The sequence below is a fragment of the Chrysochloris asiatica genome, unplaced genomic scaffold, assembly GCF_000296735.1.
Source record: "Chrysochloris asiatica unplaced genomic scaffold, ChrAsi1.0 scaffold00007, whole genome shotgun sequence".
Taxonomy (NCBI): Eukaryota; Metazoa; Chordata; class Mammalia; order Afrosoricida; family Chrysochloridae; genus Chrysochloris; species Chrysochloris asiatica.
In genome coordinates this window covers 32,555,414-32,579,195 of record NW_006408525.1, presented here as the reverse complement: position 1 = coordinate 32,579,195, position 23,782 = coordinate 32,555,414, and the positions used below count along the sequence as shown (strand labels likewise).

The 23,782-nt window shown below is 39.3% G+C and overlaps 1 protein-coding gene across 4 annotated transcripts in view; it reads left to right on the top strand.

The window, feature by feature from the left end:
• Positions 1 to 23,782, top strand: part of LOC102829882 (cell division cycle protein 27 homolog) — an 82,821-nt gene that overhangs the window by 4,492 nt on the left and 54,547 nt on the right. For 3 of the 4 annotated variants that reach the window (XM_006833549.1, XM_006833548.1, XM_006833550.1), the window contains exons 2-5: positions 13,182 to 13,257; positions 14,938 to 15,085; positions 16,452 to 16,577; positions 23,384 to 23,481. In XM_006833549.1, the coding sequence (XP_006833612.1) occupies positions 13,182 to 13,257; positions 14,938 to 15,085; positions 16,452 to 16,577; positions 23,384 to 23,481 (448 nt within the window). The remainder of the gene's footprint in view (positions 1 to 13,181; positions 13,258 to 14,937; positions 15,086 to 16,451; positions 16,578 to 23,383; positions 23,482 to 23,782) is intronic. The other variant, XM_006833551.1, reaches the window with a different exon arrangement.

The following is a 23,782-nucleotide window of genomic DNA, read 5'->3' as shown; positions in this document are numbered from 1 at the left end:
AATTAAAGTAGTAGCAGTGGAGTAGGAAATGCAGGAGAGAAGTGGATGACTATGAAAGGTGTTTTGAAGGTAGAAATTCAAGAAATGTTTGGAAGGTAGAGCTATTGAGACTTTGAAATTGGTCAGACATGTTTGTGAGAGGAAATCAAGAATACCTTCCTGGATTTTATTTTGGTGAGATCATTTTTAATATGAAGAATCCTTTAGTGGGATGGGAATGAGAGGCAGATTTAAAAGGGAGGGGGCAGGCAATTAAAATTTTGTTTTGAGCAAATTAAGTTGCAGGTATTTGTAGGATCACCAAGTAGAAATATGGAGATATGACTCATAATCTTTTGAGGGATCTAATCTTGTTGGGGCGTCCTGGTGTGCCACTATGGGTTAATGCACCAGACTGCAAAGCCATTTAAACTGCAAGGTTCAAACTCTCCTTGAAAATCTCCAAGGTTCACTTGCTCCTTGGAAACCCTATACAGGATTTCTATGGGTCAGAACTGGGAAAAATAATGCTAAACAGAAACAATTGGATAATGCTACAAGTCAATATATGTTTGAACAGATAATAAGGAATTCGGTAAAGAGAGAGATTCTTGTAGACTAAAAAAGTAGGAAAGGCTTCTTGAAGAAGTAGAATTTATATTAAAGCCTTAGAAGATGTTAAGGATTTGACTTAGTAGAGGTGAGAAAGAATATTCCTGGCATGGAATGATATAAGTAAAGTCCGGTGTTGAAAATGAGGATGGTGTGTAAGAAGAGAGGAGTAAAACTAGAGCTTTCACTAGCATGGGAATTGTAAAGTGGGAGTTAAGGTTTTGTTAGTTGGGAAGAGTCAGGTTATAGGGGCTTAACATCCAGGCTGAGGAGTTTGGATTTAATGTACCGGTAATATATAGCCATTATAGGTTTTTTGAGCGAAGAATTGTGTGATTAATCTAGGAAGGTTCATCAGGGCCTATTGGAAAAGAGAGAAAGACAGGAAGACATACAGGCTAGTAGGAAAATCCAGTTACTTGGTAATGTAGACCAGAATTTCTCAACCTTTAGCACTATTGACATTTTGGGCAAGCTAATTTTGTTGTTGTGAGGGGCTCTGTTTTATTGCAACCCTGGCCTCTACCCATGAGATGCCAGTAGCACTGCCCCTCTCTCCCTCCCCCATTTGTGACAACCAGAAAAGTCCTCAGACATTGCCAGATATGAAGTTTGAGAGCCATTGATATAAAACTCACTTACAGTTCTAGGAATTAGGTTATAATTTGCAATAGGAAATTTCCACTATTTTTTTTTTCTTGTACCTTCTCATATATTTTAAAGTTTTTATCACCTATTTTTATAATCTTAAAAAAAAAAAAAAAAAAAGACAACTCTTTTCTTTTGAAGAACAACAAAACCAAATTTATAGTAGTCACATTTAAGTCTGAACTAGTTGTACAACTTAGAGAAATTTGTTTATACTTAATACGATTTCCTATCTTGGAAGAGCTTTCAAGTTAAGAACTTTGCAATTTAATTTTTATGTTGCTGAATAATCTTTGAAATAAACACAACCTGGAGCTAACCTGTTAATGTAATCAGCTGTTAGGCCTGTCCATTGGGTTCCGATCAAGACAACCCCATGTGTGCAGAGTAGAACTGCCCAGAGGGTTTCCAAGGCCGTGACCTTTCAGGAGCCCATCTCCTAGAGTGCCTCTGGGTGAGCTGGCTGAGAGTTTAGCCACCGGGGAACTTCTAATCAGTAGGGTTTTTCTTTTAAACTTTTTTGTAAGGAGAGGCATTACTTCCTTTTAGCAGCGTTTCAACCATCTGACTGTTTTTTTTGTCTAGAACTCTGATTTGTAAGTCATGCGAGGATCCCTGATGGCTCAGCAGTAAGCATTCCATTGCTAACTGAAAGGTTGGTGGTTCAAACTCACTAGGTGCTCCTTGGAAAAAACAATATGGCAGTCTGCTTCCATGAAGGCTACAGCTTTGGAAACCCTGTGGGACAGTTCCCTCTGTCCTATAGGGTTGCTGTGAATTGCAAGAGGAGTCCTGGATTCATGAGACTGCAGTGGGTTTGGGTTTTGAAACACTGAGTGCTGCTAATTTATGGTGAGGCCCACTTAGCAGTTGGACAGACGTAAGTGATTAACTAGGGGGCTGATTTTAACCCTGTTTGTCATCAGCTGCCAATTGTAGTGCCTTAGAGAATAATCTGTAACCCTCCACACCTCCACAGAGGACAACGTCACTTAGGAACTTGAAGATGTTTGAGCAGAGTGGTGATGGAAGCCATACGTAGTGTTTTCTAAGTGACAAGTTTTACATCTGGGATTCAGAGGAGTTGCAGCTAGCCACTGTCACTATCCTTCTAATTCTCATAAGAATTAAGAAACAATGTTGTCCTGAGCAAAGCCTGTCTGTCCCTTGAATGTAACTCTTTCTTTCCCTCTTGTTCTTAAGTTTAAAAAAAAAGTCAGGAAAAAAATTCAAATTTTTATTATGTATGTATCAAATTTTCCTAGTAATTGGTAATACTAAGGTAACTTGTGAGTCATTTGAGTCTTTTGTGGCTTTTGTGTTACAGAGTAAGCAGTTGTATAAGGGACACTGAATTTCTGTTAATGGCAGTGGAATAAATGTAGAGCACAGTCAGTAACATTGAATTAATTCATTAGACTTACAAAACTTGTTGAATTGGCAAATGTTATTTCTACTTCTTGTTGTTGTCAAGTACTGTGGAGTTGTTTCCAACTCATAGTGGCCCTGTATAGCGTTTCTGAGGAGCAGCTGGTAGGTTTGAACTGCCAACCTTAATGGTTAGCAATCCAGTACCTATCCTATAGTACCACACCAGGACTCCTATATGTAGTTTTACCACAGTTAAATAAAATTTTAATGCAGATATGCCAGGGAGATGTTATATAAGGAAAACTATGAACTATTTTGATTGAATTAAGAGAGGTGAAAAGAAACACTTTTAAATGCCTAATGTGCCAGTCAGTATAGTAGGAGTGTGATAGATGGATAGATGATAGATAGGTTGTTATTGCTGTTAAGTGCCAATTGAGTCGGTTCTGAGTCATAGCGACCTATATGGGGTTTCCTAGGAGGGGCTGGTGAGCTTGAACTGCTGACCTTGCAGTTCATACCAACTTTGCAGCCCAGTGCATTAACCCACAACACCACATCAGGACTACAGATAGGTAGGGAGCTTCAAAAAGTTCATGGGAAAATTATGTTACTTTTTACTTTGGGCTGGCATGAGTTACAGTCAGCTGGATGGCAACTGTTAGTTATTTCTTGGGGGTTTTGTGTGAATTAAGTGAAATGGTGGGAGTCCTGGTGTGGTGCTGTAGGATAAGCACTGGACCAAAAGGTTGGTTTGAACAGTGAGGTCGGCAGTTCAAACTCACCAGCCACTCTTCAGAAACCCTATACAGGTCGCTGTGAGTCGGAACTAACTCGACTGCGCTTGGGAACGACAACAACAGAGTGAAATGGTACATCTGTCTACAAGGGAACTTCAAAAAGTTTGTGGAAAAATGGGATTTCAAAATCATGCACATATCAACCCCAAGAAATAGCCACCAGTTGCCATCGATTTTATTCTGGCTCATGGTAACTCCATGTGTGTCAGAGTAGAACTGTGCAGCATAGTGGCTGACTTCTCAGAAGTAGATCTCCAGGCCTTTCCTCCAAGGCACCCCTGGATGGACTTTAATTTCCAAGTTTCCAGTACATAGCCAAGCGCATTAACCATCTGCACAACCCGGGGTCTCCCAACCCCAAGAAATGTTATGTGCCATCGTGTTGGTTCTGACTCATAGTGAGCTTGTATAGGATTTCCGAGGAGCAACTAGTAGGTTTTGGACTGCTGACCTTGTAGTTAGCAGTCCAGTGCTTATCCTGCAGAACCACACCAGGACTCATAACCTCAAGAAATAGACCCCAGTCATTCAGCTGAAGAAACAGACTAAGCAGAGTTATGAATTACAGAGTCACACTGCTGGAAGTGCTAGCACACAAATTTGCACTTAGTTCTCCAACATCAAATTCTAGGTATAGTTTTTCTAATCACTATGTTTTCACTTACAACAAAACTAAACAAGTAGGTTTTGTAGGAAATCTTAAGATTTTATAAAGGAGTAGTTAGATGGTGACTGTTTGAATTATAATTCTATTCACCACAGAGTTTCTTTGAGTTAAGAGACTCAAAGATCCCTAGATACATAAGAATACAGAGAAACAAGCCTAAGACTGACATATAAAGATGCCAACAATGGGTATAGTGTAAGAAATGGACATTTGTTTGGTTACTCACTCAACATACTTTAAGCATTTACTAAAAAGCATATAATAGTTGCTGAGAGTATAATATATAATGGTGATGGTGGCTATGTACTGTGGCATTGGTCCCGACTCATAGTGACCCTGTAAAGCGTTTCTGAGGCTATAAATCTTTATGGGAGGAGAAAGCCTCATCTTTCTCCTCCGGACTGGCTGACAATTTCAAACTGCTGACCTTGAGGTTAGCCACCTGACTCTTGATCACTACGTAAACTGCTTTTATGGAATTTATACCGAGGAAGGCATTATTTAAATGCTTCCCTGAAGATAAAATTACAACTGTGAGAAGTATTACTGTGGAAAGGAACTTGATGCTTAGCGCATAATAAAGATACCTAACCTCATCTGATGAAGATCAAAGAGCACAGCCTTTGGTATGGATTACATCTCAATTTAAAGAAAACAAAAATCCTCACCACTGGACCAATAAACAACATTTTTATCAACGGAGAAAAGATTGAAGTTGTCAAGGACTTCATTCTTCTTGGATCAACTATCAACATTCACGGAAGCAGCAGTCAAGAGATCAAACGACGTATTGCATTAGGCAGATCTGCTGCACAAGACCTTTTTAAAGTGTTGAAGAGCAAAGATGTCAGCTTGAGGCCTAAGGTGCGCCTGACCCAAGCCATGGTATTTTCAGTAACCTCATATGCATGTGAAAGTTGGACAGTGAATAAGGAAGACCGTAGAAGAATTGATGCCTTTGAGTTAAGGTGTTAGAGGAGAATATTGAAAGTGCCATGGGCTGCCAAAAGAACCAACAGATCTGTGTTGGAAGAAGTGCAGCCAGAGTGCTCCTTGGAGGCCAAGATTGCCAAACTTCGTCTTTCATACTTTGGACATATTGTCAGGAGGGACCAGTCACTGGAGAAGGATATCATGTTTGGTAAGGTGGAGGGTCAGAGAAAAAGAGGAAGACCCCCAATGAGATGGATTGGCCAAGTGGCAGCATCAATGGACTCAAGTGTGGCAACAATAGTGAGGTTGGCCCAGGATCGGGCAGTGTTTTGTTCTGCTCTGCATAAAGTCGCTGTGGGCCGGTACCGACTCAATGGCACCTAATAACAACAACCTCATCTGTGTGGGATAAAGCACTGGACTGCAAGGTTGGTTTGAATCACAAGGTCAGCAGTTCAAAACTCACCAGTCACTCCTTGGAAACCCTGTACAGGGTCTCAATGAGTCGGAACTGACCAGTCAGCACTTATCAACGACAAACCTCATCTGGGCTTCCCAGAGGCAGAGATCCTAGAGATGACTAGACTGCATCGTTTCAGTGTACCAGGTAGAGTGAACTGCATGTATAGAGAGCTTGGGGCTGGAGGCTCGGCCACTGTGGCACTAGCAAAGAAAGCAAAAGAGACTGTGATATGAGACAATATTTGAGAGGTAGGCATGGGCTACATCACACAGTTTGGTGACTTTGGGTGTTATTCTTTGTTTGATGGATTTCAAACAAAGGCATGATATGATCAGATTTGATTTGTGAAAAGATCACAGAGAAAGAATAGATTATTGGATGAAAAAGAATTCAGGGAGACTGATTGGGTCCTAAGGAGCTCTGGTAGCGTAGTGGTTACAAATCAAGCTGCTAACATTAGGGTCAGCAGTTCGAAACTACCAGCTGTTCCACGGGAGAAAGATGAGGCTTTCTGCTCCCATAAAGATTTACAGCCTCGGAAACCCTGTACAGGGTCGCTATGAGTCGGAACTGACTCCATGGCACACAACAACAACAATTGAGTCCTAGTATGACACTGTGTGGGAGCTCTGGTAGCTTAGTGGTTACGAGACGGGCTGCTAGCATTAAGGTCAGCAGTTTGAAACTACCAAAAGATGAGGCTTTCTACTCCCATAAAGATTTACAGCTTCAGAAACCGTATGCAGGGTCGCTGAGTCCAAACTAACTCCACAGCACACCACCACTGCCAGGGCACTGTAGGATAAGCACTGGACTAGTAACCACGAGGTCGGCAGCTCAAACCCACCAGCCACTTCTCAGAAACCCACTCCACAGCACACCACCACCACCACCACCACCACCACCACAGGGTTGCTATGGACCTTCTATAGAAATGTAAGTGTATATTAAGTATCTTCCTTTCATTATTAACTTCAGTTGCTTAATTTAAATATGCATGATTTCAAAACTCTAGGTCTTCCCTGGTCTGCTGTTGGTGTGAAGGCTGTGGAGGGAACTCATGTTGTTACTGCTAAGTGCCGTCAAGTCAGTTTCCACTCACAGAGGCCCCTGTATTGGGTTTCCGAGGAGTGGCTGGTGGGTTTGAACCACCAACCCTGCAGTTAGCAGTCCAGTGCTTATCCTATAGCACCACGCCAGGACTCCTCTGGTCTGGTTGTTGTTGTTAGTGCCGTCGAGTCGATTCTGACCCATAGCGACCCTGTATAGGGTTTCCAGGGAGCAGCTGGTGAGCTTGAACCGCCGACCTTGCAATTCAAACGGCTTTGCAGTCTGATGCATTAACCCACAGCGCCACACCCAGGACTCCTCTGGTCTGGTAGAACCCCAGAAAATCAGTTCAGTTTTTGTGGGAGTGTAGAATTAAGTCAGGCATTGGGCTAGACTGTCTCACACCTATCTAGGAAATAGGTGTTTTTATCCTTATTTTATGAGTCCTGGTGTGGTGCTATGGATTAATGCGTCAGACTGCAAAGCCGTTTGAACTGCATGGTCGGCAGTTTAAGCTCACCAACTGCTCCTTGGAAACCCTGTGGGTCACTATGGGTCAGAACCAACTCGATGGCACTTAATTAACAACAACATCCTTGTTTTATAGATTGTGAAACCAAAGTTAAGAAAAGTGACTTGGCTGTAAAAACAGAACTGGTTTTCTGGGATTCTGCAAGACCAGAAAGGAGCTCTAGTAGCATAGCGATTACGAATTGGGTCAGCAGTTTGAAACTAGCAGCCATTCTGCGGAAGAAAGATGAGGCTTTCTGCTCCTGTAAAGATTTACAGCCTCGGAAACCTTATGCAGGGTCACTATGAGTTGGAACCCACTCCACAGCACACCATGACCACCACCAGACCAGAGGCATTCTGGTGTGGTGCTGTAGGATAAGCACTGACCTGCTAACAGCGAGTTTGGGAGTTCAAACCCACTAGCAGTTCCTTGGGAACCATATATGGGGTCGCTATGAGCACCCTTCCAATCCTGGTATGGTGCTGTAGGATAAGCACTGACCTGCTAACAGCGAGTTTGGGAGTTCAAACCCACTAGCAGTTCCTTGGGAACCATATATGGGGTCGCTATGAGCACCCTTCCAATCCTGGTATGGTGCTGTAGGGTAAGCACTGGACTACGAACCACAAGGTCGACAGTTCAAACCCACCAGCAGCTCCTATAGGAAACCCTAATAAGGGTTGCTGTGAGTCAGAACCAACTCGATGGCACACAACCACCACCACCACCATAAATACCCTCCAAGACACTTAAAATACCACAAGACCAGAAAAGACCTGGAGTCATGCATATTTAAATTAAGCAACCGAAGTAATAATTGATTAGTATCAGAGGAACTTTTAGCTGTTCTGAACTGGTATATGGAGATCATACTAGGCATTCAAGAGATTTATTGTAGAATCAAATTCAGTTTGAAAAACTGTTAGTCTGTTGTTTTCTGAAAGATATTTTCCCCTAAATTGTTAATGCAATTCAAATGTTGAAATTCCTCGAAGAGAACAGCTGTAGTGTACCATATACCTTTTCTCATCTTACTGTGGTGTGGAGGAGATGTAGGCTAAATAGCAGTGATTCTGTAGCATATTTTAAAACCTGCTCTTGCATTCACTTGCCAATCCCACATATTTTTGTTCTAAGGTCCAGCTTCCCAATGCCATCCATGGACATAAAGCAGAAGCACCTATAATGACAGAAATCAAATAGGTGTCTATAGAATAATGCCTGGCTTATTCATAATTTCTTATTGTCAGTGGTGGTGGTGATTATGTGTCCCCGGGTTGGTTCTGACTCACAGTGATCCTGTATAGGTTTTCCAAGGCTGTAAATCTTTACAGAAGCAGAAAGCCTCACCTTTCTTCCTTGGAGCGACTGGTAGATTTCTCAACCTACTGACCTTGTCCTTGGAGCGACTGGTAGATTTCTTGACCTTGCAGTTAGCAGCCCAGCTTGTAACCCACTATGCTACCAGGGCTCCTTCTTATTGTCAGTTGTTGTTAAGTGCCATCGTGTCAGTTCTGACTCATAGTGACCCTGTATAGGGTTTCCAAGGAGTGACTGATGAGCTTGAACCGCCAACCTTGCTGTTCAAATTGAACTTGCTGTATAGGGTTTCCAAGGAGTGACTGATGAGCTTGAACCGCCAACCTTGCTGTTCAAATTGAACTTGCAGTCCAACACATTAACCCCACAGCACCACACCAGGACTCCTCTTATTGTCAGTAAAGACCTGAAAGTCCAAAATATTAAGGCTTGGTAACGCATACCTGAAAAACTTGATTTTCTAAAGTTTGCTAGGGTTTTTGTTTGTTTTTCACTAAAATCAGGATCACATAGCAAGCAAAGTAGGTTCTCAATAAATGTATACTGAATGAGTGAATGTTTTTCAAAAGTTGTAGATTTATCAAGTAAGGTGATAGGGTAAATCATCAGACTAATATGGAGGGAAGTATATAACACGCTCTAAGGACCCCTGGAAGTGTAGTGGGTTAAAGTTGGGCTGCAAATCACAAGGTCAGCAGTTCTAAACTGTCATCTGCTCCTTGGGAGAAAGCCAAGGCTTTCTGTTCCCATAAAGATTTATAGCCTTGGAAAACCTACCCATGATCGCTGTGAGTTAGAACTGACTTGGTGGCACACAACCACCACCTCCACCACTGACAGGGCCACTGTGGCACATTGCCGCCATTACCATACAATAGTTACTGTTCACCAGAAAAATCGGATCATCTTCCAAGTGTTTATAGAACACACGTGTAAGAGATTTCATTGCCCAAAAGCTTTTTTCTATTCCAACCCTTCTGTCAGACTTTGGCCAATCTACGTATCAAATGCTTGCTTCTTTTGCTTTTTAATGTTTTTGACTATTGTGACAAAGAAGAACCAACTGGGTTTTATTATGTATTGTTTTACATTGTCAACATTAATGTTTTCTTTTATTCCTAATTGTAAAGGTCCAAATCAGGGTCTTAGCGTTGTCGATTCCTTTGTGCCCTCTCTCCTCATTTCTTATGCCCGTTGGCAGTCCTTGGTATTCCTTTACTTATAAGACATAGTCTCACGTGGCACCTGTCTTCCCCCTGTGTGTCTTGTAGCGGTTTGCTTTTTTCTAAGACTTAGAAGTGATTAGGTTTAGGGCCCCTCCTGTCTTGTCATGACTTAATTAAGGTAACAGAAGAAAACCTGTATTTCCATACACAGAGTAGAATGGCCCTATAGGACTTAACCTTTGCACTATCAGAGGTTGTTTAATGCAAAAGAGACATATTTTTCTTGGTCAATAACTTGTCTGTATCTCCTTTTCTTTTAAGTATCTAAATTCAATTTCACAGGTATTTATTGAACATTGATTGCCTATCAGGGTCTAATACTTGATCGCATATATATAACTAAGCCAGTGAGTGATTCTAATGAAGCAGAGTATCAGTGAACCCCTAAGACTGTAGATAAATTTTCTTTTAACGTATATGCAAGTGTATCTTTTTCTTTGGAAGGGATCCATTGCATTCGTAAGTTTTTCAAATTTTCCTAGATATGTGGGGAAAGTAAAATATGTCTAGATAAGTAAAAGAATGGTTCTGCTTGACCTATACTTAATGAATGTTGTTGTTAAGTGCCATTGAGTCGATTACGGCCCATAGTGACCCTGTATAGGGTTTCCAAGGAGCAGCTGGTGAGCTTGAACCACTGACCTTGCAGTTCAAACAACTTTGCAGTCTGATGCCTTAGCCCACAGCACCACACCAGGACTCCACTTATGGATGTAGTAGCTCAAAATACCAACCGAGAGGGAAGGAGTCTTCATATCAAGTATCAATTCCTATCCCCTCTGTGCACAAGGTTAATAGGGACAGGCATCTTAGACATTGGCTGCCTAAAATGGGGGGGGGGGGGGGGGGGCAGTAAAGGCTTGTAGTGACTGGCTTACAAGTTTTCAAGAGGGAGTTTAGTTAGGGAGAAGTTAGAACTCCACTGAATAGTTTTCATCTTGTCTAGATGGATATGTTGAAAGGAGATAAGGATAAGATTTTTATGATTCAGTAGTTAGTAATTGTTATCATGATTAATTATGATCTTCATAACTGTAAAGGTAAAAGTTTTGTAACAAAAAGTGGGGAATAGTTACTCTTAAAATCCAGGAATAGAGGACACTAGGACCATCAAGGGAGAAGAGCCCAAGTGGGGCTTCTCTATCCAGAGAAGCAGCGACACTAGAGATGGAGGCAGAAATGATGACATGGAGAAATAGAGCAGTTAAGGACTCCAGACTCATGGAAAGAGAAAGGCTGTGTGCTGACGGCCAGGAGGCAGGATTACAGAATGTGTCCTTTCATTGTTTAAATGATTATATATTCCTCAGTGTTTTTGTGTACATTCAAAACAAAAAAACCGAGAAAATATAAGCAAATAGTGTTGAATGATGATGCGTGGAGGGGATTGTAATCACTGCAGTGAAACAAAATACAATAGGATGAGTGTAAAATTGATGTTTTCCCATATAAACTACCACTCAATTCACAATAACAACTTAAAAGCTTAAAAATATATATATAGTTCTGAATCTGGAATGCTTCTCTATCACCAGTGGAAATATTTAAACATCCTTAATCACAGTCCAGGAATTCTATTTCAGGGGATGTGGGGTAAAGCACCACAAGCCACCACAAGGTTGGGAGTAACATTAACATGTACTTCAGGAGAGCAGAAGCTATTGTCATTGCTGTACTTTTAGTGTCTAGAAAGGGCCTGGAACAGAGTAAGCACAGTAAACATTTATTGACTGAATGAGTACTAGAGTCCTTCAGTTAAAAATAATAGGCAGTCCTCCCTCCCCATTGCCTATTTATTAATCATTCATGGCAAGTCATTCATCATTAATTGTATATCTTTATACTCTAAATGGAGTCCTGGTTGCCGCTGTAGGGTAAGCACTGGACTGCCAACCATAAGGTCTGCGATTCAAACCCACCATCAGCTCCTCAGAAATCCTAGACAGGGTTGCTATGATCTGGAACTGACTTGATAGCATTTAACACACATACTCTAACTAGTAGCTATGTATGTTGTTGCTCTCCACCACAAACAATGGTATCACAGGTAGCCAACAAACCATGATTTGTAGTTAAGGAATAAGAACCTCAGATTCTTTAGCTAATGGCCTGTGAAAGAGTTAGCAGCAGCAAATATGAGGGAACACTGTATTGGAGGTTCTGGCTCTTTAGCACAGCTCATGTGATCCCCATTTTATGTAAGTGACTCCTTCCTAACAGGTCCTGGAGGTGTGGAGGTGGTGGTTGTTAAGTGCTGTAGAGTTGGTTCTGACTCATAGCCATCCTGTATAGGGTTTGCAAGGAGTAGCCGGTGAGCTTGAACCGCCGACCTTGTGGTTCAAATCTACCTTGCAGTCTAGTGCTTATCCTACAGGCCTTATGTAGGTGTTTAGTAGTACTTTTTTCCCCCTGTTCTCGTGTCCTTTATTCGCAATAGAGAGGGACCCTTAGATTCTCAATGAAATTTTTTAGTGTGGTATATTTTAGTATTCATCTTTAAGATTGAGTGGCATCATGAAATTAATCTATATGAAGATATTCCAGAAAGAAGACTGCCACATCTTTCTTCCACTTACTATTACTTTAAAAAATACTTCTCATTCGATGTGTGCTTTGTGAGATATGTTTCATAATTTACAAAAAGAAAAATATATTGGAGTAGATTACGCATTGATTTTGTAATTTCACTCATTGTGTATTACATTTTGCATCCTTAAGTGGATAGCAGTAAGGTGGCATTAAAGCTAATAGATGGGAAAGTTTGTGTGAGAGGATGATGTACCCTTGAAGGTATCCTTTGTGTGTGTCATGAGAGATGCTGTTAGATCCTGTGGTTTAATGAGGTAGGCAGAGTCACAAAGAAATAATTGCAGTATCATATAAATGTTCCACTAGAGGTATGTTTTATGAAAAATGACTAGAGATCACCCAAGAAAATGTTATAGAGTAGATGTTATTTAAACTGGATCTTTCAGGGATGAGCAGTTTATAAGCAGACATTCCTCAAAAGAGGCTTCTGTGCCGGTATAAAGGCACAGAAGCTTGAAAGTTGAGTGAGTCTGTTGAGATCATGTTTGGAGGCATCTGGTGAAGAACCTTATCTGACACACTTAGGATTTTGTACTGTGGACATGAGGGTTTTATCACTTGAATTGAGATATGTAAGAGTCTGTGCTAGGAATTACCTTGAAAATATATATGTCTGTATATTCATGTTCAAGGAGCTCTGGTGGCACAATAGTTAAGTGCTCGTCTTCTAACCATAGGGTCAGTGGTTCAAACCCACTAGTGGCTCCATGGGAGAAAAGGTCTGGCCATCTGCTCCCATAAAGATTGTTGTTGTTGTTAAGTGCTGCTGTGTTGGTTTCTACTCATAGGAATCCTGTATAGGGTTTCCGAGGAGCAGCTGGTGAGTTTGAACTGCTGATCCAGTGCTGATCCTACAATGCCACAGCAAATTATCGCCTAGGAAACCCTATAAGGCAATTCTACTTTGTCCTGTAGGGCCACTGTGAGTCAGAATCAACTCTATGGCAAATAACAACATGCTTACATTCTTTTTTCTTTTTTTTTTAACGTTCTTTTTTCTTCCTTACAGGCTGCTATATGGCAAGCACTAAACCACTATGCATACCGAGATGCAGTTTTCCTCGCAGAAAGACTGTATGCAGAAGGTATGCAATCTATTCATTGCATTAGAACTATTCATTATAAACGGAGAATAAAATATGGAGTTTCATCAGGTTTTAAGACTGTAACAAGATCCTTGGGTATTCTGTTGAGATCCCCACCTTCATTGGTTATAATTGAATGTTTATTCATTTTGTTTTGTTTTTTCTTTATGATTGCCATTAGCTCCGAAAAGCTTATACTTGTAGCTCCCTTGTATGTTACTTTAAATAACTAGAATTTGCTTACTTATTTTCCAATTTTTTTCTCAAGTTTTTCATTAGAACAAAGTTTATGTTGTATGACTAAGAGCATGGATTTGGGAGTCTTGTGGCCTCAGTCCAAATCCTCACCTGGTCACTTAATTGTACAACTAGAAAACTGTACAAGTTACTTAAGTTCTGAGTAATTCAGATTTTTTATGTATAAAATAGGGGAAATTAAATTTTCCTCATAGATTCAGTTGAAGAACTAAATGAGGTCTTCCTACTGCAGTAGAGCTTTCTGTTTATTTTTTGTGTCTGCAGCATATACATAGATACTGTTGTTTACACCATTAACACACGAACCAAGATTTCTTACCACTTACTGCATATTAACATGCTTTATACTAAAGTTTATGAAAAGTTATAAGATGAGTAAGAGTAGAAGAAATGGTTTTTATTTGAACATCTTTATGACAAAAAGGTTTAAGAACAAATTTTTAAATTACTGTTTTAGAATCAATCTTTTGAATGAAGTTAACATTTTAGGAAGTGTGGTGATTCTGCCAATGGGGAACCATTTTTTATTATGAAAGCGGCAAGTCTGTCAACTGAGTGTTAATGTCATATGAGTATTCCCCTTACCCTAAATTATCTTGAATGTAATTTAATGTATATTGGATATTCGAGAAAATAAGTGTTTATTTTTGTTTTTATCTTTTAAATCTAGCCTTTTCTATGAATTAGAAATTATTTCAAATTGGTAATGAGGTTTAGAATTCTCAGTTTCCCGCTCTAATAAAATTTAACTTAGCCTGCCAAAGTCTCAATCAAAACAACATTACATTAAAAATCAGGATACTTAGGTGCCGTCAAGTCTGTTCCAACTCAAAGTGACCCTGGCTAAAGTTTTCGAGGAGCAGCTGGTGGGTTTGAACCACCGACCTGTGGTTAGCACATAAAAACTCAGATGCTTTATTAGTAATCTGTTTAAAAGGCACACTGGTGGTGCACTTGGTAAGCACTCTGCTTCGAACTGAAAGGGTGACAGTTCTAATCCCACAGCCACTCTATGAGATTAAGATGTGGCAATCTACTTCCGTAAAGGAAACCTTATTGGATAGTTCTGCTCTGCCCTTTAGAGTTGCTATGAGTTAGAATTTGCTTAATAAACTATGTTTTTAAATCTATTTAAAGATGTATGTGGCTTCCTTTTGTTGTTGTTGTTGTTTTTTAAGGATTTGCATAGACTTATCTGACTGTTATTTCCTTGGTTCCTTGTAGGGAGCAGGTAATCAAGAGTTAAGTCACTCACTTTTGTATCAACAAAGTATTTCTTCAAATTTGAATTAATAAATTATAGTTTTGTGTTAAATAAGATGCTTAATTTTCTTTTGTTGTTAAAGTTGTTGGATAATTTATGATTGTCACCAGCATACTAAATAATAGCCAACTTTCCTTTTTATATATACATGTTCTTAGTACACTCTGAAGAAGCCTTGTTTTTATTGGCAACCTGTTATTACCGCTCAGGAAAGGCATATAAAGCATATAGACTCTTGAAAGGACACAGTTGTACTACACCGCAATGTAAATACCTGCTTGCAAAGTGTTGCGTTGATCTCAGCAAGTAAGTTTTTCATCTTTTCTAGGTAATTTTGTCCTACTTACACTTTAGAATTTTAGATAAAACTTTTTGACAGATTAAATTGACTCCAATTGACTCCCCTCGTCCCTCCTCTTTTTTTAAAAATTTTGGTAGTAGGGATTTGTCTATTTCTGTAACATTTGGAATGTTTACACTGTTCCTTATGGCATGTTTATTATGGAGAGATTTCATTGTTATAATAATAAAAGAATTGTGCCCTAGAGAAATTTACAACTAATTTCCATCCATCCCTAAAATTAAAATGGTTATCATTTCAGTGTTAACTGGTTGAAATAAGCCTGTGTTACCTGCAAGGTCATCTAAAATTGATGCGCCCTTGACTGTCTAAAGAGGCATGGTGGCACACTGGTTAAAGTGCTCTGCTGCTAACTCAAATGTTGGCATCTTGAATCCATCAGCCATCCCAAGGGAGAAAGATGTGGCAGTTTGCTTCCGTTAAGAGTTACAACTTTTGAAACTCTGTGGAGCAGTTCTGTTTTGTCCTATCAGGTCTCTGAGTTGGATTGATTTAACATCAGTGGTTTTTTGACGGTTTGGTAGTGTCAAGATGGTTGCATAGTTATTTCCTTTTAGAGCATTCAGTTTGAGAACTACTGTATCTGTACATCTTTGAAGCAATGGGACAGTTGTAGGAGAGCATCTCTGTTGTACATTACAAGTAAACCAATTTAGTGGTGCCTATTCCAAAATAGAAGCAACTAGAAAAATAGACATATTCTTCTGAAACTGTTTTCAGACACAAACCATTACAACTTCTGATGGACTTCAAGTATATAATCAGGCACATTTAAAAAAATATATTTTTGGAGCAAAGTTAGGATTTTCTGTATCAAGAAAAGGTAACTGACAGATAAAAAGAAATGGAGTGCTAGTCAAGTTTTATTTATAAAAATCTTGAAGTGACTGAGTCCATTGAGTATGTAATTTTTAATTAAGATGTTAGTCTTTTATAATGTGCTTACAGATTCCTATTTCAAGAAATTATAGAAGGACTGCATTTTAAAATGAAAAAACATTTATATCTTTCCCTCCAGTGTAATAGTATTCCATTTTTTTGACATGAGTAATGAAAATGCTTCTCAGACTAGATTTATAAATAGAAAATTTTTAAGTTAATAAATTTCCAATTTATTACTTAAGTTAATAAATTTCCAACCTCCTAAATGCATGTTTGCAGCTCTTACAAGTCTCATGGGGGAGGAAAAAAAAAGTTTTTCATACATATTTTTTAACCTCCATAACTAGAAGTCCAGGGTACTTTATTGATAATCTTTACACATAGTGCTTTATATTGATTATTTTAAATAAGCAAATTTGTGTTTTCAAGGCTTGCAGAAGGGGAGCAGATCTTATCTGGTGGCGTGTTAAATAAACAGAAAAGCCATGATGATCTTGTTACTGAGTTTGGTGATTCCGCTTGCTTTACTCTTTCATTGTTGGGACATGTATATTGGTAAGTAAAAATGGTACAAACTGACAAAAATTTGTTTCTACTGTTAGCATGTTAGTAGTTTGTGTTGGTCTGTGTTTGTTCAGTAGCACAAGGTAAGTGGTGTTTATTGTTGTTTGTTCCCATTCAAGTGCCGTGGAGTCGGGTCTGCCTCAAAGTGACCCTGCATAGGGTTTCCAAGGAGACACTGGTGAGTTTGACCTGTTGACCTTGCGGTCCTACAGCGCCACACCAGAACAAACAACATGCCCTTGTGAAACCTGTCATAGAGATTTTGGTCCCATTTTTCACTTTCCATTAACCTCAATGATAATAGCTGCAGCAGCACTGTCTAACTATTGAATGCACATAATATTGTATTTACACCCTGGATAAGGAAAATATCTTCATATGTCCCACTAAAGAAAAAGTATAGAAGAGTGAAGTTTTTGTTTTTATTATTAAATATCACCATTACTCTATAGTAAGAGATTTGAATACAAGTGTCAGTAATAGTAGTTCTTATCTGGTAGGTCATAATGATTTTGCAGTATGTCACAAATTCCTTACAATGAGAGTTGAAATAAGGTATTTTTGCACCTAAGTTAACATTTTAAAAAAGTATGTGAGAGTGAATTCAAAGTTTGTTTTCACTGTAGTAATGTTCTCATTCATTTTCTTTCTGAAATACTTAATGAGTTAGGGGAGTAGAGGGTAACAATTAGCATAAGATGAACTATTCCTTAACTCCGCCCATGGGAGGATATAGTATGTATATCTGTGCTATTGTTGTTGTTAAGTGCCATCGAGTCGGGTCCGACCCATAGCGACCCTGTACAGGGTTTCCGAGGGTGTAAATCTTTACGGGAGTAGAAAGCCTCATCTTTCTCCCGCGGAGCGGCTGGTAGTTTCGAACCGCTGACCTTAAGGTTCGCAGCCCGATTCGTAACCACTACGCTACCAGAGCTCCTTATCTTGGGGAAAATGATTGAGGACTGCTTGTCTAAAGAAGCAGATTAGTGATTCCTATCTATCTTTTTAAATAGATTGAGACCAATTTGAATAATGGTTGTTAAAGAAACCTTGAAAGAGTCTTTTTGAACAGATGAAATTATTTGGCTGAATTCTGGGACTCATTTTCAGATGTAGTAGAAGTACATGTAGCTACTAACACTTTAAAGTGAGTTTGAATACAGTATCAGTGTCTTCACATATCTTAAGAAAAGGACTTGTTAAGTGCCATCAAGTCAGTTCAGACTCCTAGCGACCCTGTGTAGGGTTTCCAAGGAATGGCTGACGGGTTTGATTTGTTAGCAGTCCAGTGCTTATCCTACAGCACCACACCAGAACTTTGAGAAAAGGACTGAGAGTGATGAATTTGGGTCATGCTACTATGATCCTTCTTGTCATTTGTTTGAAATCTTTGGCTAGATATGGTGGTTGACACTGGAAATATCAATTTTGTACAGTTCCTGCCCTTTAGGGTTTATAATAGAATAAGAAGCAGTAGACTATATTTCTATGTTTTTACCATTACAATAAAAGTTCTGCAATAATATTTGAACAGTAGTTGGAGAGACTCAAATGAGATGAATATCAGTGTACCTAGATAAGATAAGAGGATAACTAAGAAAGATTCACTGGAAAATAAAATATCAGACATTTCATATCGAGTGACTTCCAAAGGAAAGATTGAGGACCATGAATTATTTAAGAAGAATTATAATATAAAATGGGGGAGGGGAAATGACAAGAGATGTTGGCAAAATTTTATGGGTGAAATGTTGTAGAAATATTAATTCTTAAATAAGAGTACCATCTCCTTTTGCTTTTAGAATATTGACTTTTGAAAAGTATTATAAATAGTTATTCTTTGGTTAAAGGAGTTGGGTAAGCTGATAAAAAGCCATTCACAGACAGGAAAATGTCTAAACATTTGAAAACTAAACAGTGCAGTTCTAAATAATTCATAGATTGGAGAGAAAGTCTCACAGGAAATTAAAAAATATATTGAATTGAATGAAAAGAAAAATACAAAATATTAAAAACTGTGGGATGTAACTAAAGAGTGCTTAGAGGGAAATTTTTAGCGCCAAATGCTTGTATCATATGCCCCTACACACTCCTACTGGACTCCTGGTGTGGTGTTGTAGGATCAGCACTGGACTGCAAACCTCCAGCCACTCCTCGGAAACCCTGTAGAGGGTCACTATGGGTTGGAATTGACTCGATGGCACTTAACACCAACACCAACACCACTCCTACTGGAGTCCTGATGTGGTGCTGTATAATAATGCACTGGCCATAAGGTTGGAGGTTCAAACCCACCAGCCGCTCCTCAGAGATCCCTATGAGTTAGAACCAACTCGACAGCACTTAATAACAGTATTCCTACTGGAGTTCTGGTGTGGCGCTGTAGGATAAGCACTGGACTGCGAGTTCGGAAGTTCATACTCACCAGACAGTCCTTGGAAACCCTATTCCAGGGTTGCTATGAGTTGTAACTAACTAGACAGCACGTAACAACAAGAACAACAACACTCCTACTGGAATGGAAATCCTGGTGGTATAGTGAGTTCTGTTAACTGCAGGTTTGGCAGTTCCAGTCCACCAGCTGTTCCACAGAAGAAAGATGAGGCTTTCTGCTCCTGTAGAGATTTAGAACTTTGCAACCCCTATACAGGGTTGCTATGAGTCAGCACTGACATGACAGCACATAGCAACAACACTCCTCCTACTAGGGAGCTCTGGTGGCATAGAGGTTAAAATGCTAGGGTACTAAACAAAAAAATTGGTGGTTTTAACCTGTCAGCCACTGTGTGGGAGAAAGCTGTGGCAGTCTGTTTTTTGTAGAGATTTACAGCCTTGGACACCCTATGGAGCAGTTCTGCTCTGGGCTTGCTATGAGTCAGAATTGATTAACAGCAATGGATGTAGTTTTCACACTTGTACTAGAATGACTGAAATAAAGCTCCTGACATGCAGGGTGCAGAGCAGAAGAATTCCTCAGAATTTGCTGGTGGGAAGGTAAACTGGTTCCTGGTCATAGCAGCTTTATTTCTGAAAGCAAAAAACTGGAAATAATTCAAATTGCATTTGATGGGTACAATGGATATACACTGTTACATCCATATGCTCAGCATTAAATAAGGACAAACAATATATATGTGTAACGAGGAAATTCTAGCAAGTGAGAAAAGGCTGTTTCAAAAGTGTGTGTGTGTATATATATATATATATATTAAAAAGTTTATGTGTGTGTGTATGTGTGTGTATATATATATATAAACATTTATGTAACATTCTTAAAATGTCAAGTATAGTGAAGAAGAGTACGTTTATGGTTATTAAGGGGTTAGGATTGGGGCAAGTGTGTAATTATAAAGGGGAACCTGAAGGAATTTCTTTGGGATATTGCAACAGTTCTAGATCCTGCTTGTGGTAATAATGATGCAAATCCTAGACATGTTATAAAATTTTATAAAACTAAACACATACAATACACACACACACAAATGAGTACATATAAAAATCTGAGTAAAGAATGTAGTTTAGTTCATTTATTGTTGTTAAGGTGCCGTCGAGTCGATACTGACTCATAGCAACCTTATGCACAACATAATGAAACACTACCCAGTCCTGTGCCAACCTACAATCATTGCTATGCTCGAGCCCATTGCTGCTGCCACTGTGTCAATCCAGCTCACTGGAGGTCTTCCTCTTTTTCACTGACCCTCCACTTTACCAAGCATTATGTCCTTCTCCAGGTACTGGTCTTCCCTGATAATATATCAAAAGTATGAGGGATGAAGTCTGGCCATCCTGGCTTCTAAGGAGCATTCTGGCTGTACTTCTTCCAACACGGATTTGTTTGTTCTGTGGTACTTTTAATATTCTCCTTCAACACCATAACTCAAAATTCTTCTATGGTCTTCGTTATTCACGGTCCATGTTTCACATGCATATGAAGTTATTGGAACTAGCATGGTTTGGGTCAGGCACACCTTCGTCTTCAAACTGACATCTTTGGTCTTGAACACTTTATGTATTTCATTTTTTGACAACTTCCAATTTTCCTAAATTCATACTTTGTGCATTCCATGTTCTGATTATTAATAGATGTTTACATCTGTTTCTCTACATTTTGAGTTATGTCCCATCAGTAAAGAAGGTCCTGAAAGCTTTACTCCATTTGCATCATCACAGTCAAATCTACTTTGAGGAGGCAGCTCTTACCCAGTCACATTTTGAGTGCCTTCCAACCTGAGGGGCTCATCTTCTGGCACTATATCTGACAGTACTTTGGTGCTCTTCATCATGTTTCAACATACAGTGTTCTGGTGCTGTTCATAGGGTTTTGAGTGGCTAAATATTTGGAAGTAGTCAGTCTCTCCTTCTTCCTAGTCTTAGTCTGGAATTTCAACTGAAACCTGTCCACCATGGTTGATCCTATTGTTATTTAAAATATTGGTGGCGTACCTTCCAGAATCATGGCAACATGCAAGCCACCGCAGTATGGCTAACTGTTAGACGAATGGTGGAGTTTAGTTCATAGTAGTGTACCGATGATGTCAGCTTCCCTCGTTGGTCATTGTACTTTGGCTGTGTCATTGTCCTGTACGTACAGTAGTAGCATACGGTAGTAACAGTAGTAGAGTACAGCACATGGGAACTCTGTACTCTATTTTTAACTTCTATGTGAGTCTAAAATTATTTCAAAATAATGTTTTAAAAATGAAGTCATAAAATGCCATGTATGTATTATTAATTATTTTTAGCTAATATTTTTTTTTAAGATTTTGAAGGTACGGTTGAATCTGGTTCATAGAAAGGTGTATGTGCATGTGTGTGTTATCATAAGGCACTTCCTAACCATAAAGAAGATGGTGAAATAATTTTTTTCTTCTTGAGAGGAAAAAGAATATATAAATTTTATTCAACATCAAGATAAAAAGGTTGAGTTTCCTAAGGAGGACAACCCTGGCCCAAATTAAATTTGCGCTCCCCTACCTGTTTAATTTTCTTAGGTCTTTTTTTTCCCCTTTAATTTCTCTATTGAATAATTTGAGAATTTACCTCCCAGACTTTTGTAGTTCCACTTCTGGCTTCTTACCTATTTGCTCTTAACTTCATTTATACATTTACATCTCCCAGCTCTGGTAGCGTAGTGGTTATGAATCGGTCTGCGAACCTTAAGGTCAGCAGATCGAAACTACAAGCTGTTTCATGGGAGAATTGAGGCTTTCTGCTCCCATAAAGATTTACAGCCTTGGAAACCCTGTACAGGGTCGCTATGAGTCAGAACCGACTCCACGGCACATAACCACCATCTAGATATAGGAGTCTTGGTGTGGCAATGTGGGTTAATGCGCCAGACTGCAAAGCCATTCGAACTGTAAGGTCAGCGGTTCAAGCTCACCAGCTGTTCCTTGGAAACCCTTTACAAAGTCGCTATGGGTGGGAATCGACTCCATGGCACTTAAAAACAACAATCTAGATATATGGACCCTGGTGTGGAGCTGTAGGATAGACACTGAATCGCAAGGTCAGCTTGAACTGCAAGGTTGTCAGTTCAAATGTACCAGCTGCTCCTTGAAAACCCTATGCAGGGTCACTGTGAATTGGAACTGACTCAAGGAGCTCTGATAGCGTAGTGGTTACAAATTGGGCTGCGAGCCACAAGGTCAGCAGTTCGAAACTACCAGCTGTTCCACAGGAGAAAAATGAGGCTTTCTGCTCCTGTAAAAACCATACGCAGGGTCACTGAGTCGGAACCAACTCCACAGCACATTACAACAACAGCACTTAATGTCAACAGCACTCTAGGTGTATAAGGAACCCTGGTAGTATATTGGATTACCAGTTGGATTGCTAACTACAAGGTCAGAGGTTTGTACCTAACAGTCACTCCTTGGGCGAAATATGAGACTTACTGCTCCTAGGAAACTACACAGTGTCACTATAAGTTGGAACCAACTCAGTGGCACACAACCACCACTACCACTATATAGGTGTATATGTTTCTACTCCCTTTTCAGAAACTTTTATATAAAATTTTATTCTGTTGCCTGTCAGTCATATGATGATGACACATAATAAAAATCAGCCTTTCTTAATTTATCAAAGTGTCTTGAGAGAATTTTCCTTTTGCTAAAATTAGAAGGAAATACAATGATTATTTAAATTATAATGAATAGGATCACATCTTACCCTTCCAGAGTATCTTCCCTTGGATTAATTTATCTTTGCTTAAGCCAATGTTTATCTACCTCTTTTCTAGTTATATAATCCTGATGGTATATTCAGTGCACTGGCACTGATGATTTCATTCATTAGTTCATGTTCTTTGTACTTTCACTTAACTTTTGACTCCACCCTAATTTACAATGGTTGGAGCATGGTAAAAAGGGAAAACTGATGATTTAGAAAAGCATCAAGAAGAATACGCTTAAATAGTCCCCTTCCTTCTTTCCCTAGGCCCGGCATGCATATGTGACGCATGGCTGCTGCCATCAGTCCTGGTTGTCTGAGGTGATTCCTTTGTTCTCTGTGCCCTATAAAAGGTCACTACATGGAGACAGAACTTTGGCAGCTCATCATTGTGTTTCTGATTTCCCTCACCTGGGTTACCTATGATTGTCTTTGTTTTATGTTTACTCCCATTTAAGACTTTCATAAAGGGTCTTTATAATAAAAATTTTTAAAAATTAATGAAGGAAGAACTGTGCTCTTAAAACATATATAAGATTTATGTAAGAAGATATATAAACATTCCTATTTAAATGTTTTGGGTTTTCTAGCTTGTTTAATCTATTTGTTTCTCTCTACAGCAAGACAGATCGGCTTGCCAAAGGATCTGAATGTTACCAAAAGAGCCTTAGTTTAAATCCTTTCCTCTGGTCCCCCTTTGAATCATTATGTGAAATAGGTAGGTTTGTAGAGTTGGTTGGGGAGGGTTGCTTTAATCTCATTTCCTCTTCTTTTCCTTGATTAATTTTTGCAGAGTAATACAAATCATCTATCCAGTAGAAAAAGATGTTTCAAAGCTCTAAGCGTTGTTGAAATTGAAAATAACAATTAGACTCATGTTTCAGGAATGTGGCCTTTTATTATCCCAAGGATGAAATCTCTTCTGTTGAGCCAATTTAGCTTAAATATCTGTATCCTTTAGAATGTTGTAGTACTAGTTTAACACTATGCAGAATGACTTTCTAGATAAGAATGTTCAA